The sequence below is a fragment of the Trachinotus anak genome, unplaced genomic scaffold, assembly GCF_046630095.1.
Source record: "Trachinotus anak isolate AG129_WGS33_773 ecotype Australia unplaced genomic scaffold, CSIRO_AGI_Tana_v1 ptg000028l, whole genome shotgun sequence".
Lineage (NCBI taxonomy): Eukaryota > Metazoa > Chordata > Actinopteri > Carangiformes > Carangidae > Trachinotus > Trachinotus anak.
The window spans coordinates 4,076,721-4,097,239 of record NW_027273879.1 but is presented as its reverse complement, the minus strand read 5'-3'; the positions used below and the strand labels follow the sequence as shown (position 1 = coordinate 4,097,239).

General features: G+C 41.9%; 1 protein-coding gene across 22 annotated transcripts in view; it reads left to right on the top strand.

Annotated features, from left to right (window-relative positions):
* The window catches only part of fnbp1b (formin binding protein 1b), a 59,407-nt gene extending 40,801 nt beyond the window's left edge, over positions 1 to 18,606 (top strand). For 4 of the 22 annotated variants that reach the window (XM_071466815.1, XM_071466812.1, XM_071466816.1 and 1 more), the window contains exons 9-17: positions 915 to 1,106; positions 2,844 to 3,032; positions 8,123 to 8,137; positions 8,440 to 8,475; positions 10,924 to 11,033; positions 11,165 to 11,297; positions 11,717 to 11,838; positions 11,976 to 12,136; positions 13,758 to 15,776. In XM_071466815.1, the coding sequence (XP_071322916.1) occupies positions 915 to 1,106; positions 2,844 to 3,032; positions 8,123 to 8,137; positions 8,440 to 8,475; positions 10,924 to 11,033; positions 11,165 to 11,297; positions 11,717 to 11,838; positions 11,976 to 12,136; positions 13,758 to 13,936 (1,137 nt within the window). In that variant the 3' untranslated portion in view covers positions 13,937 to 15,776. Of the gene's footprint in view, positions 1 to 914; positions 1,107 to 2,843; positions 3,033 to 8,122; positions 8,138 to 8,439; positions 8,476 to 10,923; positions 11,034 to 11,164; positions 11,298 to 11,716; positions 11,839 to 11,975; positions 12,137 to 13,757 lie in introns of all 22 variants that reach the window. The other 18 variants (XM_071466821.1, XM_071466822.1, XM_071466817.1 and 15 more) reach the window with 14 other exon arrangements.
* Positions 18,607 to 20,519: the final 1,913 nt, after the last annotated feature.

The window sequence follows — 20,519 nt, the reverse complement described above, 5'->3', positions numbered from 1 at the left end:
GCCTTTCTATTTTCATTTTAGAACTTCTTCGTAGCTAATATGCAGTCGTTGAAAAAAATAAAATAAAATAATAATAATAATATGCAGTCGTTGGCCTCAGATCTGTCCCATGGCTTATTATTTATAACTTGGATGCTGAATAAGAAACAACGATTCGCCAACGTTAAAGAGAAAATGAGCAGTTTGATATATTGAGATGTCACATGCTGGCTGCCTGCCTTATAACAAAAAACAAGACTATCCTCAGGGATCACATAGTATGTATGTGTGTGTATGTGTGTGTGTGTCACTGCGTGCATGGCCCAGCTCCAGGGAGATGACTCCAGCCTGTGACTGTCTGCTGCAGTAAACAACAGCAGGGAATAACATATCACATGCTCCTTGCCTCTCTGTCTCTTATTCTTCTGTCATGTATACAGTGCACAAGAGCAGATCTTTGACCCCTGATCCTGAACTGCAACCAGACCCTCTGCCCTTATCAGTGCAGATAGGTCGATGCACACTGCACTTGATTAATGTGCTTCTTCCTGTGTCTGACGAGCTCGGCTGTGTCCCTGACCTCACTGTTTTGTCATAACTCTTGCCTGACAGATTTAGGTCTTTTCCTCTTTCTTCTGTGGCCCACAAACTGAATAACGACAGTCCCTCTCCCTCTCCTGTCATGACACGCTCACCAACTGTTATCAGACAGAAACAACTCTAAACAACAGAATCAGCAGGCCGCCATTGTGTTGCATCTTATCTCCCGACCTGCTGCTTAGCTGGACAATCTGAACAAACAGAAATCCCTCTTTCAGACATCGCTGGCATTTTAAAAAGTTTTTAAAAGCGAGATATAACATTTAAAAAACAGACAAAACTGTATTAAGAGTAAGACTGTCCCTGATTGCTGTGACCACTGTCCCCCCTCCTAGGATTCAAAGCAGGTGGTGGAGTCCTATAAGTCTGGCTTTGAGCCCCCGGGCGATGTGGAGTTTGAGGACTACGGCCAGCCCATGAAGAGGACGGCGTCTGACACCAGCCTGTCCAACCCCAGAGAGGGCAAGGAGAAGCCTGCTGGCAAGAGCAAGACCAAACTGTGGCCTTTCATTAAGAACAAGAACAAGGTAACACATGAATGCACACTGAACACGGAGTCACGTTTACACTCGCACATGCAGCGAAGCCTCACTGGTTGTAGAGGACTTGGTTTTGCACATTTGAAGGTCACATTGGGGAGATTTTTTTGGGGTGGGGTGGATATTATAGGTTGCATTACTTTATGTTGGTTATGTCTCGTGATCCAGTGGCTATAGAAATACCTGTGTTCAATGTTACATTTGTAGTATCTGTCACATTGCTGGTAGTGGTTGTGTATTTAATTCAGTTTCATTTTTATGTAGATTTTTTGACTTTTGTTGACTTCTGTTAAGCTCAAGAACTCTGTTGCTAGTTCTCTGTTGGTGTTGCCATTTTTGTTGTTATTATTTGCCACCCGTTTTCCTCCCCCCCCCCCCTCCCCCGGCAACCACCCTCACCGATTTTGGAGCCTCCCTTCTTGTAACACACACTAATGTACTTCTACCTTCAAAACCTGCGGACGGACTCATCTGGCAGATATTAACTCGATCTAAAGTAACCGTTCCCCTTCACTCGTTTTTTTCCATCGACTGGTGATCGGCCTTGAGTAGCATCCTTCAATTTCCTGCCTCTGAACAGCAAAACTGATCCCTTTCCGTCTTATGGGCTGGTGGCACTGTTGGTATTGAATTAGATCAGAGCATGAGAGGGTAATTGGCTGTGTGTGTGTGTGTGTGCGTGCGTGTGTGTGGAAGAGGAAGGCTGGAAGCAAGTGTGTGCAGTGCTAGATGAGAAACCCCTGCGTATTGACTGTATGTGTGCAGAAAATGGTGTTTAAACTCAGTGTAAACTCCCAAACATATACTCATTCAGAACAGTATGTTTCTATTATCTGTGCTTGATGTACTCAGAATTAGTTTTCTATAGAGAACGTTTGGGAGCACAGACAGCAACACACACAGGTATTTATACTGTACATTCACAAACCTGCATGCAAGCACACCAGAAAGATGTACAAAAATAAAACATTATACTGACATTTCAGTATAAAAGCACCATTTTTGCCTTAAAGAACCAGGGCTTTTAGGGATTTCTCAGTCTCTTTGTTTTGTAAAGAACTGTTTCTGAATCACTCGCCCATGCATGCGCATCGTGCGGCATCTCAGAACTCGTCACTGCTTCATCTTCTAACTCCTCTAAAAACCGGTTGATGAATTATGCAGTCAGATGCCTTAGGACAGCGATAAGCAATTAAATTTTCTCTGATGATGACCTCAAAATCAACTGCTGGTATCCGTGGGGATGTGGTGGATCTCTCGTCCTAGCTGGCATGCGATGAGGTCGGGAAAGGGAAAAAAAAAAAGGAGAAGGATTTCTAAAATGGAAGCCTGCATGCGCTTTGACTGAAACTCTTTGCTGTTTGCTTTGTTGCAGCCGCTTGCTTTAACACATATTACGCTTCCTACTCACTCTGGTTGTTTTCTTCTTTTTGTTTTAACAGTTTTTATGATTTCTGTGTTCGATATTTGTTTTTTTTTTCTCCACGACATAACTACTGATACACTAGGTTTGACGTTCCTTCAGTTGTCTTTTACGTTCTGTTTGGGTTTTCTGTTGTGTGTTTATTTTTTAATATTTGTAGGAGGCTTATTTATTTCGTTTTGTGTTCCCTCCTCCTTTTCCTCTTTTTTCGTTGGATTCTCGACCCCTTCTTCTTCTTCTTCTTCTTCCATGTTTTTCCTCCTCCTCCTCCTCTCCGTCACGGCTCCCTCTCTTACTGGTAGCTTATGTCCCTGTTAACATCCCCCCACCAGCCCCCACCTGCCCCCCCAGCCTCATCCCCGCCCTCACCCTCTGCTGTTCCCAACGACCCCCAGTCTCCCAAGCAGCAAAAGGAGCCCCTCTCCCACCGCCTCAACGACTTCATGACCTCCAAACCCAAAATGCACTGCCTCCGGAGCCTGAGGCGAGGGGTAAGTGTGTGTGTCCAGCGAGCTTTGTGCACGTGTTTGTCTGTCTGTACACCTGTCTCTGAGCTCTGTACCTGCCACACTGTATGGGTGAAGTCATACAAAGGTAGAATCCAGCAGCTTCATGCATCTTTATGCAGAAAACAGTGCTCACATTCCTGCTTTCACTTTCACACTTTGAGTTCAGAACTGCCTTCAAAATTGATGCTATTATTACAAACAGCTCAAATAGTCCAGTCGGTGAAGGTCAATCTTAAACAGGCCTCTCAGCTTCACTCATACAGTGCTCAGGCTTTTTGCTTCTCTAGCATGCTTCTGTAGCGCATAACTATGAATCCATAGTACCTGTCTGACACACCAGCAGTCTCTCCATCTCGTCCCTTCATTCTTCATATTAACTGTGCTCACAATGACAGATCCCTCTCATCCACATTTCCCTCCCCTCCCTCCCCTCTTGACAGAAATTAGCAAGACGCCTGAGCAGTCTTGGTAGTAGCATGGAGACTGCAGTTGCTCCCTGCGCACTTCTCTGCAGTCTGTGCCGGAGGCAGATTGTTTTTGTTTTGGTTTTCTTTTTTGCACGCGATATAAGGAAAAGAACATAAAGAAGAGAGTTGAATATCACAATATGAATCAAGTAAAGGGCTGTGGATATGGCTGGAGGGTACAGTGAGAAGGCCAGGAGAGTAATTTTAGAAGGCTTCCTGTAGGGTGGCTTTATCAGCACCAGCTCAGGGTCCAGGTGGGTGTCATCACCAGTTCCCGCTGGGGCAGGTCATGGCAGGCCTTCCCGTTATCACCCTCCAGCTCTCCCTGACCTCAGGAATGGGCGGCAACTCACGTGTTCCTTCCGGTCCCCTGCAAATATAGCTTTTGTTTACGCTCATATTTTGAAAGGGTCGCAGTTACTCAAAGTGAAAACATTGGTATGAATTGGTGCTAACATGACGTCTGAAAAGGGGTCCAAGAACAATACGGCGCTACAGTGCGGTACACGAGCATATCGGAGAGGAAACAAGTGAAGGTCAGCAGAAAAAGGGAAGCATGTATTTTTTTTTTCTAGCACCAGACAGATCTAGCAGGAAGTGCCCGTTTCTCAAAGCGGAAGTGCTGCAACAACTCTCGAGAAGAGCGATAAAAAAGGTTCAAAGAAAAATCAGATGCATTGTATTCAACTATTCATAGATTAAAAAGATTGAAGTTTGACCTTACTGCAACATTTCACAGAACAAGTATGAGGCTGAATGATGTTTTTTAAGGCCATGAGAGGTTAGAAACTATCAGAGTAGAAAGCCCTTTGGAGAATCAAATTAGCACTCCTTTCCATACCTCATAACAACACATTAAATAAATTTGTACTCCTTTGCATGTCTCATGACAGTTACTTGTTTCTGTTTTTCATGTATATAGATGTTGTTTAATTTAGAGTATATTTTACAGTATAACTGCTTCTGTTTTTGAAAAAATCTACCGGATATTAAAGGTAAATAAAAGGCAACAGAAGGTGCATGGTTCATGCAGTAAAATGACACGAGGTCCTGTAGGGACGCCAGCCCCACTGCCTCACTGGCACAGACAGTCTGGGCTAATGCCTGTGAACAACTGCTGGTGGAGGGTCAGGGCAGTTCCTCGGCCTGCATCCATCTGGTCAAACCAAGCTTACCAGCGCTACAGTGTCTTGTGTTCATTTTGAGAGGGAAGGCTTATTTCTAACAGGGTATCTGCAGGATTTTAAGGTCTTAGAAGCTTAGGAGGTCTTAATTTTAAGTCACAGATATTTTCCTTGCCTGCCACAGACAGTAATTCTATCTGATGGCAGACCGTTGGGAGATATTACATGCTAATTAATTAAAGTGGGATTGTTGTGACAATGGATGCAGGATGCTATTCAATCCTTTTTTTTGGGGGGGGGGTTTCAGTCAGCAGCTTCAGATCTGTAGCAAACGCTGTCACTACCACTGTAGCAAGGAAGCTCACAGACTCATAGTGCTGATTTTAGCAAAAACTTAAATGGACTTAAAAGAATGAATCACCTTGAATTGGTTAATACATCCATCCTTTTTATGCCTCATATCTAGGACGTTGCCTCATTGAAAATTAGTTATATGCTGCTGGGAAGTGCTGAAAAAAAAATGTGATCTAATAATAAATATTTCTAGGCAATGTCATCCCCACCGGTTTTCCATCATACTTTGGATGGTATAGTCAGGAATCAGGTATTTATTTGCCTAAACTTAACTTAGTGAGCCCTGCAGAAACCCTGTTTAAAGACTTCACAAAGCAAAACAAGATGTGATACTGATACTGGTTAAAGCTGCAGGTAAATAAAGTAAACACAAAAGCATCCCTCTCCCGTCTCCTGCAAGGAGAGCATAGCGACACATTAGGGATCAGAGTAGTTTTGCCAGTGGGGGCGGGGTGTCGTGTCTCTGCACAGTGGAAGGATGTCTGCCTCTGCAGGAGAGCCTTTGTGTGTCGCATATTAGCTGTGCAATCCATCCACAGTCACCGTGTATGTGTGCGTGTATGTGTGTTGCTTGGGAGGAAGAGGAGAAAGTGTACGTGTTTTGTGAGTGAAACTACGGCGACATACCTTATAAGAGCTTTAAGACGTCAGTGCTGTTTTCTGAGTTCTCTTTGACAAAGCTGTATTCTCTCTGACGACCACCACAGCAGCAATCCCCGCGCTCGCTCATTTGTCACAAAGAGCTCATGAAGAGGACTCTGGGCCGACCCACATATGCTTTCGAAGCCAGGCAATATGTTGTAAGTGTGTGTGTGATGGGCGTCAGTGAGCACCAGCAGCGTGTGTGTGTGTGTGTGTGTGTGTGTGTGTGTGTGTGTGTACAGGTGTGTGGCTGCCAGAAAGTATGAATGAATATTGTACGTGATTGGATGTGTGTGATTAGTAAAAGCCATGTACGACACAGGCAGTAGCCTCATTAATAATAATTTGTTGTGTGACATGTTCAGTCTCTACGAGGAGATTGTTTGTCACAGTTAATGAGGAAAATTCTCCTCACAAAGGAGGCGAGTGTCTGTGCCTGGCTCATTATTGATCACACGGCCCGGACACGTGTAGAAGCAGGACGAATGATCGGAGAAGATGATGACTTCATCCCACATCACATGTATCAGCTTGAGGTTTCTTGACGCTCGCTGTGTCCCGCAGCTGTTTTAAGGGCTCCCCACCCCCACCCCACCCCCACTCCCACTGAGCATCTACAAGGGGTCAATTCACAAAGTGTCACAAGCACCTGTGGATGTGGGGAACTCTGGGTGTGAGGATGTTATTCATCCCACCCAGCAATCACCCCCCCCACACTCCTTGCCATTTAAATCTCACTGTCAGGTGGATGTAACATCAGGTGAGGTGCCGGTCACACTTTGGGTCTGGGTTCAGCCTACAGGACCCAGAATTCACCCCTCCAGGGCTTTCTCTGTGCTGGTGTGCCATACAGCAGCGATGTTATCTGTGTGTAAGTACCATAATATACCTGTATATCTGTGTCTGTCTGGGTGGTTGGAAAGAGCTCAGGTAGATCGTATTTATCAAACGTAGAATGCTCTAAAGTGCCAACACATGAGTGAAGAGTTATTTTTCAAAGTGTAGAACAAAACACTTATATCATGTGACTTCCTGCAGCTTAAGGCAAACTGCAGATTTCAAGTGTTTGCATGATTTCTCATAAGAGTGCTCAGAGCAGGAATAGCCAATCAGAGACAAGGATTTACCCAGAATCTGCCTCATTTTACTCAGCGGCATATGTGTTTTCAATTTACATCAGACACAGTCATGTAATAAACAGGATACAGTAACATATTGACAAGTGAAGAAGATGGAGATACATGGAAAGTGATTGCAAACAAGCTTTATTCTTGCTGTATGCAGACTTGACAGATGCAAAATAATGAATTAAAAGTGGTCTAACATCCTATCAAATGCAAACATTCTCATTTATACATACTGTATTACTTCATTGCTTTTACAAGCAATTTTTTTTTTTTTCATTCCAAGACTCAGGATTTCTCTCATAGCCAGGCTCATTAGATTATAGAAACAGAAACAAGGCCCAAACTGGATGCAAACATTTTATTACGTGTCAGAGTAAATGTTAGACTGATGTAGTGGTGGTGAAGGATCACAGGGCGTCACAGTGAGGACTGCATCAGTCCATTCCAGGTGGATGACTTGATTAGTGGCCTAAAGTGGAGTAGAGCTCCTCAGTGCACCAGCCTGTGAGCCTCTAACAGGATTACAAGTCATCTGCTCCAGCTATACCAGCCAGTGGTCGTTAACATGCTCTCTACTCTTGTTCTTTGTATTCAAAACATAACCACGTCCCTTCCAGAATCACTCTGCGAACGATCCGAATAAACACATTGAAAAGTTTCTTTTGTTCTTTTTGCTGTGTTTGCCTTTGAGTTCATGATTGCTCTCACTTGTTCTCTACCCTCATTCAGCTGCTTTCGTTTGGAGTGTATTACTTTGGTTTTGAAAGGCTTGAGTGTGCTCTGTATCTGCCTCCATGTCAACTTATGGATCCGCTAATGTGGTACATGCTTTTGGCGCCCTCTGCTGTCACTTTGCGTGTCACTGTAATGGCAGCAGGATCAAGAAGTAAAGGGCACATCCGTCCCTGTCGAAGCCACCGTACCTCTACTTCTTCCCCTACATTTGTTTTCATCTGTCTTCCCTTAATTGTTTTCATCCTTTACTCCATGCTTGTGCTGTAGGTTGGTCCTTTTTGCCAACTTATTTCTCATTTCTCATTTAATCCATCATATTAGAAAATGTTAAACTTCATCACATTAGAAAAGAGTGGGGGCTCTAGAGCTGAAATTGCTGTTTTTTTTTTTACAACACAACTTGCATATAAATCCAAATCGTTCATCCTTTAAGAGCTGCACCCTCTTTTGGCTAAGTGGTGAAGTTTGGCAAAGCAAAACATTATCATAAAATACATGTAAGGAATTTTTGTTTGAAGGAAAATGAAACAAATGGCTATAATATTCTCCTGATGTTGACTTTTGTATGTTGTCTCTTTTTCTCTCCTGCTCCTCGCCATTTCTATCTCTTCTCCCCCATGAAGCTTTCTCTCAAGCTGGTAAGCATGACCGTATAACCGCACGACCGTAGCGGCATGACCATAGCACGCATGTCACGCCCCCCCCCCTCAGTAACACATTGTTAATAACGTTCTGTACGCCGTTATGTTTTTGTTGTGCTCTTTTTTTTATTTTTTTGGGATTTGAGTTAATAATTTAATTTTTTGCTGTGACACAACGATGGACCCTCAGACTCATGTCGTTGTCTCATTTTATGTGTTATTTTGTTGTTTGTTTTTATGTTGTGGTTGTGTTGTCATCATGTCTCTCCCAAACCGTGTCTGTGGTCTCTGTGGTGCAGATCACACTCAATTCCAACGTCCGGAATCTCATTGAGGTGATCAGATTTACTCTATGTTTTATGTATCCGTCTCGTAGCCTGTCTGGTAGTCCCTACTGTCTCGACAAATTGTATGTCTTTGTAACAAATACTAATCTGATCTTATGTAGTAGTTGCTCACTCATGTCCTTACACTGCATGCCAGTTTCATTTGTTCTGTGAAAGTGATATATTAGAGAAGTGTACATTGCCAGGCCTCCATCACTTCATATTTTCAGACCAAGACAATTTAAGTGTTAAATTATTTGACATTTTTGGAAATATGCTTTTATTGTTGTGTTTTTAAATTAATAAATATGAGGCTACAGCAAGTAAATACTTTACTTTACTTTAGCTTAGCATAAAGACTGGAAATAGGTTGACACTTGCTCACTATATCATATGTCATATCTTGTTTGTTTAATAAGTACAAAAACCAACTGCTAAGAAATAGCTCAGCTCCAGAAACAGCCAGGCTAGCTGTTTCCCCTCCTGCTCCCAGTTATGCTAAGCTAACGGCTGTACAGACATGAGAACGTCTCTTGGAAAGAAAGAGGAGCGTATTTCCTGAAATGTGGAACTAAGCTAATTTTGTAATGAAAATTAGGCCTTTTCATGATTTTATAATTTCAGTATTCTTGTATTTAATATGGGAGTTTAATTCCATACAGAGCTATTATTCATAATTTCATCATACTGCAGGCATTAAGCCTGTGTCTGCCCATACTTTTACTTTTGATCATGTAGAGTTGAATTATACGTTAGATGATAGTGTTTTCATTTGTCTTGGGGTTCATAGAGAAAGTAAAGACTAATACATGACCTCTGTACTGTAACATGTGACTGAGAAAGGAGCATGTCTCTGCATGATGATTGACAGATCTTTGTTATGTTGCATGCCTGGTAAGTGTTGCGTGATGATACAGGGAGAAAGGGTAAGGTTGCCATGGTAACCTAGCTGCTGTGTTTGACCTGGCTCATGTGCAGTGAATCCTGACCTTGAGTCTGTAGCTCCAGCAGTTAAAGCCCGTGGTGACGCTGTGACCCATCTCAATGAGATCCGATCGCAGGCCTTCATCTGTTCAGTCCACACAGTGCTTTCTCTTTGTTTTCTCTACTCAAAAATAAAATGATAGAGACTACCATCCCGATTAGTTCAGTATTAATGAAATGTACACATATACTTATGTGACTAAATAGAGGAAACTATGGAATGAACCAACAAATTATGAAAGGTGGTGTATCTGCCAAACCAATCATTTAGTCCTCTCCCCAGATGTCTTTGCTGTCGTAAAAGCAAAACATATTGTTTGAAAACACTTCCAGTAAATCATACATCTTATTTTCAAGTGTCTTGTCTAGCTAGGTTTGTCAAGCTAACCAACTGCCTGCTAACTAGTCAGCCTCTGTTGGCTAAAGCAAGCACAGAGAAAGGTTGTGTGTTTTTGCTCTTTGCAGAACTAGGTATTCTCTGAACACCGTATTTAGTTATTTACAACGCTCTGAATCAGCCAGCTAGCTGCTGTTGCTAACAGTGGCTTTTAACTTTTAAGACAAATAATAATCCAAGGTTAGAAACCAACCTAGCTAGTTAGCTGGCTTGGTTGGTAGCATATGCAGCATTTTTGAACTAAGTTTAAAGAGGGGTTAGTTACTTTATCTGTACTGCAAATAGTTTTTGCTAACAGGAATTAACAGGAAATAAATAAGATAAAATGAATGTCAAAATATATGTAATTATTTCACAATTTAATAGTTCATTTATATATTTTTATTTATATTTTGATATGATTATTTATTTTCTGATTATGTATTCATTTAATTGTGAACTTGTTGGAGCTCCATACAGACCAGATATCATTGTAATAAAGCAAGCTTCAGGATACAGATCCATTATATCTGCAGATAATTCAGTGTTGCAGCCTGGAAACCTTCTCATCAGGAAATATCACCCATCAGTCACCCCTCAAAAAAACTCTCACTTACACAACCACCATTATTACAACACGCATTAGCCAGCTCACACTGAAACACTATATGAGCAATAATAGGAAGTAGGTAATACTGTATTACATTTCCGATGCATTCACAGAGAGCACTAGATTAGGTGTGGCGACTGAATAGGTGGAAGGTCTGAAGTCTATACACAGAAAACATCCCAACTCTCAGTGAGTGTGTGTTAGAGAGCAGCTGCAGTATCTCCTTCAGGTTGAATTATGTGGTTGGAACATAAAAATAAACTCCATTTGTGATCCTGTTGTCCATTAATCCCTGAGTCTTGGCTCACAGGGTTCACAGCAAAGGGAGATACTGCACCTGACATGATAAAATCCCTGCCAAAACAGCAACACAACAGACAATGGACCATAAAAGTTGCTTTTCTTTATCTTACACTTTCTTTCTACCTCTTTCTCCATTTTTTTGTTTCTCCTTCCTTCCTCTCTTCCTCCATTTTTTTCCTCTCAGGGTTCTGGACCAGAGGACTTCAGCCACCTGCCACCAGAGCAGAGGAGGAAGAAGCTGCAGGGCAAGATAGATGAATTAAATAAAGATATTCAGAAAGAGATGGACCAGCGGTAACTTCATTAAATTCTAAATGTTATAATTCTTTTCCCTTCTACATTTGACAAGTGATGCGTGTGTTCACCTCTTAATATGCAACAAAGGCTCAAAGACTTGTACTGACTGTAGCAATTTGCTCTCATAGGGACGCTCTAACTAAGATGAAAGACGTGTACGTGAAGAACCCTCAGATGGGAGACCCTGCCAGCGTAGACCCCCGGCTATTAGAAATAGGCCAGAACATCGAGAAGCTCCAGTCTGAAGTGCAGAAATTCGAGGTTAGTTCGATGCCAGGCTCGGTTCTCTCATTTCTGTGTGAATGTTAGTGTTGGCAAAGTTGTCTTGTTTGGTTTATGTGAGACAGTAAATAATGAGGAGTTCAAACACACACCTCCAGCTGGGATAGTTCCAGAGAAGACCGCCGCTCGTCCATATTAGGAGAAGATGTGATACAGCTGGACAGGCCGGCTGCCTGATCCTCCTCTGTGCAGGCAGAGACGACTCCCAGAACATTGGCCTGCTTTAACCCTGTAAATAAATGGCAAACTAGGTGGAGTGTAAAGCCAAATTAATATTGGATAAACAGAATTCCATTACACTTAAAATAAATTTCAAGTTGCCATGTAGTCATGTAGGGGGAGAAAAAAAAAAGATGCAGCTTCAGCCAACGCACACATCATCGCTGCATGTGTTTCAGGGCTGGTTAGCAGAGGTGGAGGAGAGGATGCCATCCAAGAGCGATACACACAGGAGAAGTGGGCTCTATGAGACCCAGAACAACACAACAGTGAGCAACAACTGCGCACAGGACAGAGAGAGGTATGGTATACTCTGACAAACACCCAAACCCACATCAGCCCCAGACCCCACAGTTGTTGCACGTTTTATTTTTTTCCAAAGAAAACTATGTATGTTTTCACAGTATATTTACTGTGTGTGTGTTGGCCCTTGAGCAGCCCGGATGGCAGCTACACAGAGGAGCAGAATTCAGAGACTCAGGTCAAAGCCAACACCCACCCCATCCCCACCTCCACCACGCCGGAGTTTGACGATGAGTTTGACGATGAGGAGACCTTGCCCGCCATCGGCACCTGCAAAGCCTTGTATCCCTTTGAAGGTAACTACAATCACACGTTCAAATTAAAAAGCATGAACCCAAAAGACTTATCTGCTCAAGTTTTAAAGCGTGAAGCTTGCTGGTTGGCTGGGGTCTATTGGGCGGCTGCTGCTGGTTGAGTCCTGTTATTTCTGGAAACAGATTGAACAGGGACCTGACCTCTATGAATGCAGGGCGGAGGAATCTGACTTGATTTCCTCTGAATGAGGAGGAGTAGAGGTCTGACCTTTCTGAGTAAATATGTGGAAGTGCAAAATACAGTCATTTCTCTGGTAAACTATTTTCAAATTTGAATTCTCAAAAGATGTCAAATATGGTCGCAAAGCAGAGAGAGGTGATGAATGCAGGTGAATCCAAAACCTCTATATGTTCCTAATAATGATTGTCAGGAGTAATTAGTTTAAAGCTGATTTTTATTTTCTTGTGCACACTTTATATTTAGTTATCTATTAAATACATGTAGTACTTAATACTTAACCAAGGTTTCCTACCGCACTGAAGCTTCCCTTGTAAATTGCTCTGGATAGAAGCATCTGCCAAATGAGTAAATGTAAATGTTCAACAACAACACAGTACAGTCATATATAATAGATATAATTGATATAATACGACTATCGGCCCTGGAATAAGCACAATCACAGCAAAAGAGAATTCATAGACACTGATGAATTAAAGGGCAGCATATTTCATCGCTACCAGAAAGGCCACTCCTTTTAACGGCCCTGTTTCATTAAAGCTTGTGACTCCTTATAATTAGGCCAAGTTTAATTGTGACCTCATGACAGCACAGTCATGGGTAGTGAACAGTGATTTTTTTCATCTTGTTTGTCTCATTTGAAGGAATTTTAAAAGCCTGAGGATGTGAAAGTGTCTTGTATTTTACTTTTTTAAAGGATTTTTAAAGGTCTTAAGTAATAAATATATTGGCTGCAGCCTGTTTTAAGGATTTTTGAGGCTAAGATGTGTAAATATGCAGTATTTCACAAGAAAAAAAAGTTTTCTGTAACATATTGTATTCTTTATATCATTAATCACCTGGTGATCCGCCAGATTTATGTTTGGACCCCTCTGGAGGGTCCTGACTGGCAGGCTGGGATCCACTGGTATAAAGAATATTGGAACCACACAGTCCTGGAGTTGTTCATTCATAATGTAAAATATCCACAAATGCTTACATCCAGTTTTGTTTGGGATTTGAATGAGAGGTGAGATTCCATCTGCAGACAGTCACTTTCTGCTGTGCCCATAAATAATTCAGATTTTGAATTAATGAACAGATTAAGTTTAGAGGATAAAGTGACTGTGATCATGTGATGGTTTTCTGGAAACTGTTGATAAGAAAGTTGTAATTTCCTTCCTTGAGAGGTGGACATTTTTGCAGGTTGATGTTATAATTCATTCATATCTAACACAGGGCAGCACACACACTCTGTGGGCTACTGCAGAGTAGAAGTTACATCATTTTCATATCACACACCAGCTGGTTTTACTACCTCTTTTTATTCAGGAAATCTAATTTACAATATCTAATCTACATGAAGTTAGTTCCTCCAAGTGCACAGAGTGTGAATGTCTTGCCCTCTCTTATTTCTCTCTTTTTTTCCCCCTCCCTTTCCTGCAGGTCATAATGAGGGTACTATCTCCGTGGCCGAGGGTGAGCTGTTGTACGTCATAGAGGAAGACAAAGGAGACGGGTGGACGCGAGTGCGCAGGAACGAGGACGAGGAGGGATACGTCCCCACATCCTACGTTGAGGTCTTTTTGGAAACAAATGCCAAAGGTGCTATGACATACATTTAACTCAGCACGAAGTGTTTTCTGTTACTGCGAGTCAGTAAGTTTCCGTTCACACGCTAAGTGAATGGGGAAAGTTACGGAGATTAAAGATTGTTACTGGTAGCTCAGTTAAGAGAATACACTCCTCTAACACACACACATGCACTTGTTCTCTGTGTCCCAATCAGAATTGTCCATTGTGCTTCATGACAGTCGGGACAGTTGTGGCAGACAGTGTGTTGTGTGTGTGTGTGTGTGTGTGTGTGTGTGTGTGTGTGTGTAACTGTGCACTGTTCATGAGAACAAAACATGTAGTAATGTATAGGAAATGACACTGAATGCCAGCTGAGCCTGAAGGATGTTGTGTACAAGACGCTTGTAGTTCCTCACCACTTATTCACTGCAGTGCCACCTAGTGGTCATGCAAAGAAAATGCGACACCACCCCAGTCAAAGCTGAGCATGATGGGACAAATCACTCACTGACAATGATCACGTGTACATTTCAAACACAGTACTGGATTTGTTTTTTTTCGTCAGATCACCAGATTCCACTCAAATGAAAGCGCTTGTAATCACGAGTCTGATCCACAGCCTCTGTCAAAGCCACTGTGGCGATAAATCACTGAACTCAGCCGAGCGAATGTATGCACCACCTGAAGTGACACTGAACATCAAGCGAAAGTTGAATTGTCGCCCAAGTGACCACAACACAAGTTACTGCGTTGTGTTTGCTTGTCGCGCTGTAAACGAAGAGCATGCTCGATGTGCAATCATGCAAATGTAATTTAAATCTGCTGTAAATTATGGACACATGTTAAAAGATATTTTTCTAGGCTAAACAGGAAAAAAAAATGAAAAAAATATGCCGCCCCCCACTCAAGTGTTGCATGCTGTAGATTGATCATAGTGCTGTTACAACATAAAGAAGTTGTGAAAGTAATTACTCTCCCTTGTTTAGGGTTAATTTTATAAAAATTAATGATTAAATCAGTAACTGATAGCCCCTGTTCAGATGTTTTTTTTTCTTTTTTAAATCCACTCTGTGGTAATGATAGTGTTGGGCTGTTCTGGTCCCTTCTTCCAGGCCAGTGGTAAAGGAATAAAGGACTGAGAATTAGCTGTACTAAGCTCTATGGTGAGACTGGGCTGAGAGATGGAGCTGGTCATGACTTTAAAGCTTTGTGGTTTCTTGCATGGGTCTCTGAGCAGCACCTGTGTGAAAGCATGGCGTGTCATTTCACCTCACTGCTATAATAATAATGAGACACGTCTGTGCTGCTTTTCAAAACCTCAGAAATCATCTCTTTCCTCACTCATCGCACAAGCCTGTGTTTAACTTCCTTTCACACGTTTTAATCAGCGTTGACGGCTCGTTACCGGCACAGCATGGGGCTCTTATTTTTAAGGATGTCATTTTACATCAGTGCTGTAAATACACCTTTCACGCCTCCTGTGATTGTTTTGATTGAAGAGGATTTGAAATGTGGTGCATGCTGCGGTGTTTGTCGTGACATGATCTCAGCATGTTGTGACAAAGTCGAGTGGCTGCATCCTGACATGCATTCAAGCCAGAGAGTGAAAACTGAAAGGTTCTTAGTTAAACAGATTCATTGTTGAGGTGTTTCACAGATTCACATTCAGTCAATTTAAAGCAGTTTTCATATATGCAGTGACTTCTTTCTTCCTCCTCTCCATGTCTGAATATTTGGGTTGCTTGTCTTTTGACCCGATTTTCCTTTAAAGCTATCTAACTTTCCTTTTTTGTCATTTTTTTTTCTTCTTTTGTTTGTTTGTATTTCCTTTTTGAATTGCAGATTCCTAAAAGTGTGAGGCTGACGGAGGAATGGCAGGGCAAGCAGCCTCGGAGAAACCACCACGTTCCTCACACGCTCACAGAGTCAGAGAGAAAAAGTGAACGATGACCTGAATCTAAAAGAGAGAGAGAGAGAGAGAGACGGCCGATAATAACGCATCTCAGTTTCCAAACCGTAACAAAAAAAGAAAAGAAAAAAAAACTTATCCGCAGTGTTATGCTTCCTCTGCAGAACTCTGCAGTGTGAAGCAAGGATAAGGGAAATCCATCTAAATTTTAGCGTTCATAACCTTTTCCATTCTTAACAGTCATCCAGCAGCAGTCACAACCACAGTATACGATTTGCTTCTTGTTGTTTTCAGCAAAGCTTTTGCTTCTTAATGTAACTAACTCCGCTTGCACCATGCGCGGTCATGAAAGTGGCTTCTGGCTTCCTCGCTCTGAACGCCCCCCCACCCAGCTCTGCCACTTCTCTTTTTCCTTACCTTTGACCCGTTGCGCACACCTATACACACACACACAAACACACGGCAGAGGGTGTGGTCAGAGACAGGACGGAGACCAGCAGGAGCCTACGGACTAAAGACCAGCTGGAGGAAGCCATGTCCCCAATTCATCCAGCGGTGTGTGTGTGTGTGTGTGTGTGTGTGTGTATGCGTGTAAGTCATGAACTTGTCACTCACACAGAGAATCATCCTGGACTCATGAGCCTGTGACCCCCCCCCCTTCACTAAAATCAGCTCCATATTTGCAGGTTTTATCCAACAGGAAACAGAAGAAGTGAAGTTGTTAATCATGTGTTGCTCCTGTTTTTTATTGATTATTGTGGACACCTGTGTGTCTGCCTTATTGTAAAGGTTTTGTGTCCTAATGTCCCATTTTCACCACACCACAAGCACTCCCACCTCCCCAGGACCGCCCAGAGGGAGACGAGATGCATGATGGGCTCATTCACCATCTCTCTCATCCACCAATTCCTGTCTTGTCACTGGTGTCTGTTCCTCTCTCTGACCACACACCACCCCCCCCCCCCCACTTCCACGGCCCTCCCCCTCTCAGGCGGCTCAGGCTCTCCCTTAGGCTGCTTTGAGCGCCCCCCCCCCCCACCCTATTTTATTTTTGTTTGTTTGTTTTTTTGCAACAGCTCAGGGGCGGGGGCCTCTCAGCGTTGTGGTGTGCTGCATGCTTGCCCTGTCGTCCTCCTCGCCCCCTCTGCTGGCAGCCCGGAAGAGGTGGTGGGGGGTGTTTGGTCAGCTTATGCCCCCCCCCTGCCTCCAGCCTCCAGCCTTTCTGTTCAGTTAACCCTCATTGCCTGGTCGTAATTAACCTGAATGCTACTGTTTGGGTTCGGTGCCTGTGGTTCTTTTTCTTTTTGAATCTCTTCTCTGTTGTTGGTTCAGAGAGCATGTTTTCCTGTTTTTAACAGTGAGTGAGTGATCACCTCCTCCCAGTGTTCCCCAGCTTAATCTCAAAACTGTCAGAAAAGGACAACAGGGACCTGAAATGTTGTTTTCTGAGTGATTTTATGCATAGGTAGGTCATGGATGTCTTGTGAATTTGTTTTACTGTAAGTTCACAGTATGTATGTAAAAATGTTAGTATTGTATGTTTTGACCAGAGTGTCTAACGCAAGTTGTTGTTAGTTTACAGTTAATCACCTTGTGGAAACATTTCCACTCGGCTCGAGCAGCAGTCTGCCCAAAAATAAAACCCAAGAAGATATGATTTATTTACACCCTATGTTTTCACGATGGTCCACTCACTGTCTACTGTATATGAAAATATACTGTGATTCATCATGTTCCTGTGAATTAGTGACTGAAGTGTGACAGAATCACCTGTTTTTGGGCCTTTACCGGGTTTGTGTTCAATCACTGAGAGAGAGAAGAATGCTGGTGATGAAGCTGTGGTGTGGTGAAAGGATCAAGATCTGATTATCTAAAAAAACAAAAAACAAAAAAAAACCAAGCAAACAAGCAAAAAAAAAGTTTGGGGGCAAATTTCAGAGTTTTTATAATCATGAAACTGTCAAACAAGAGGAATTATGTCCACTGACTGCCCCCGCCTGCTCAATGGCACATATTATATGTGATTTTAACATTTTTGTTTTATATTTGATGATCTTAAGTTGAGATTCTGCTTTTCTGTTTTTATTTTAAGCTGGAAATTTGTTGTAGCTTATTCTGCCTGAACGGGACTAAAATCCCTTAACTGCAAATATAAGTAACAATTACACTGTTTGTGTTTTGGATGAAGCCATTGCTGAATATTCATGTGATGCAGAATATTATGTACGCTTCCTAAATGGACGAGTGATGGACTTAATGACCATTTGATGGAAGGAATGATCAAATCCCTGCTGAATCAAGCTTAAAAGTATCACGTTTGCTTTTAGCCACCGATCTCAACACGTCAAGTTGTCGAACAAGCCCTTCTGTTTGTTTTTTTTATTTCTCATTGATAAATGACAAGATAAATCTGACGAGGCAAAGACCACCGCTTCACGGGCAGCAGCAGCTTTCCAGTAGCCCCCTGCCTGCCGGTGCTCTGCAATGAGACCACCACAAACCTTTTAGTCCATGCCCCAGAATAACCTGCCTGTACAGTGGAAATGGCGCGATGGAATTAGAGAGAATATATATGAATATATAAATAAAGTTTAAAAAAAGGAAAACATCTATTTTAACTATTGAGAGTCTTACCATTACTTTATCTGCTTTGCAAAGTAAGACTTCTTTTCCTTTGTAAGGTCTACCAAATGGTGTGTTTTGCACTTTTTTGTTTGTGTTCCATTTGGTAGCCCATGCTTGTGTTTTGGAGCACTGAATACTTTGTATTGTGTTTACTGTGCCAATTAAATATGCCTGGAAAGTAAATAATGCATTATGTCTTTTCTTTCTCCTCCTGGGAGTCGGCCACAATCAGCAGCCTCAATCCCACAGTGTCAATCATCACTAACAGCAGCTTTAATTACCCACAATCAGGCCTGGGTTTATAGATGTTTATACACAGGTCTGTGGGTGAAGCTTCATGATCGATTTAATTAAAAGAAGATTATTCTGAACACAAATCAACCACATGTAATTTCTCTAATGTTTTTGCATATGCGTTCAAACTAAGGTTGCAACTAAAATTATTTCTATTGTCAGTTTATATTTTATGTTCAGTATATTTAAATTATTTTAACTAATTTACTAATTGTTTACTTTATGAAATATGGATGTAAGTTCTGAAGAGTCGAGGTGATGTCTTCCAATATCTTTTAAAACTGGCCAATGATCTAAAACACAGAGACAGAAATAAAATTGAAGAGAAAAGCAGGAAATCTTCGGTTTTTTTTATTTTATCATTTCTGCTTAATTAAACAACTCCAACAATTAAATGACAAAAATTGTTGCCTATTAATATTCTGTTGATGATAAATTGGCAGATAATTTCAGTTCTAGTAGGAACCATATACACTTGATAAAAACATAGTTGACAGTTTGTAATATAAACCATAATATTTTCAGTAGTCTACAGTGAAAATAAGTCATGCACAAAACCATTTCCTGTAGATAACTAATTTAAAAAATGGCTGTCTTAACCAGTTTGTGTGGGGTCATTGAACATTACCCTGAATCAATCAATCGCAACATTGCTTCAATGGGATAATTTAATCATAGTGTTTTTAACACAAAGCAGGTACAACTGTGACTTATGAAACACATGTTAGGGATTTTATTTTGAAGGCATCAAGAAACCAAAACACTGGACAAACATATTTTGGATGTTTCCTCTCTCGTCCACCAGAGTGCAGCAATGTTCCATCAAAATCCACTAACTTGGCGACAAAGACGTCTCCAACTGTGCTTTGCTCTCTCTCGCTCCTTCTTTTCTTTTTTTATTGCACTATTTTTCTGTGACAGTGCAGCACTTTTTTTAACACGAGAAAACTTCCACAGGTGGTTGTTGAATAATGCAAAGTGTACCTCAGAAAGGCTCTTACCTCTGTGTTTGAATTCTGTTTGCCTTGACTTTACTCTCCCTTTTTGACATTTGAATTCATCCCAGTAAAGTCTCCTTTAAGGTGTCTGTCTTATGGACATTGTCATTATTCTTTCTAATTGCTGCACTGTTTTGCAGATTGCACTGGACCTCCAGACACTGCAGCAGTCACACATATTGATCTGGCCCACAGACAGAACTGGATTGCCAATTGATTCTGGCCCACAGAGCTGCAGCTGTGACCAGTTCCTCGTTGCCCCACAGAAATATTCAGGCGCATGCTGTGCAGCAGATGCAGCACTCACCTCCTTGAACACTTTCAAACAGCCTAATTGGCCTTTGCTCCCTGGAACCCAACACCCTGTACTGTACTGGGGCTTGATATGCCTGAAGAAAATGAATGGCTTCAGTGAATCCAAGGGGGCAAAGTCAGTTTTCCATTTAAACATGATTCAGAGCTTCATAATGGGTTGGATTGGCAAGGACATCCAACTCATCACTTTATATTCTTTGCAGGAGTTAGCCTAGAGAACAACAGAAAGTTTAATCTGTAGTCCTGAGCTATTTGTTAAAAATAGCATGGGTAAAATGCACACATGTAAATCATCTTTGAAGGCATCAAAGTGCTAAAATTGAACAAAAAACATGAAACAGGCAAACACACGGATAGAAAATACAAAACAGTTCTCTACCAAGCAGGCATGTAAACTGAATTTAAGCCGGCAGAATAAATAGAGGGCACCACAGCATCACATAATACAACCGACTCTTTTTAGTCCTGAGCCTGAAGTGGTTTTGTGTCTGC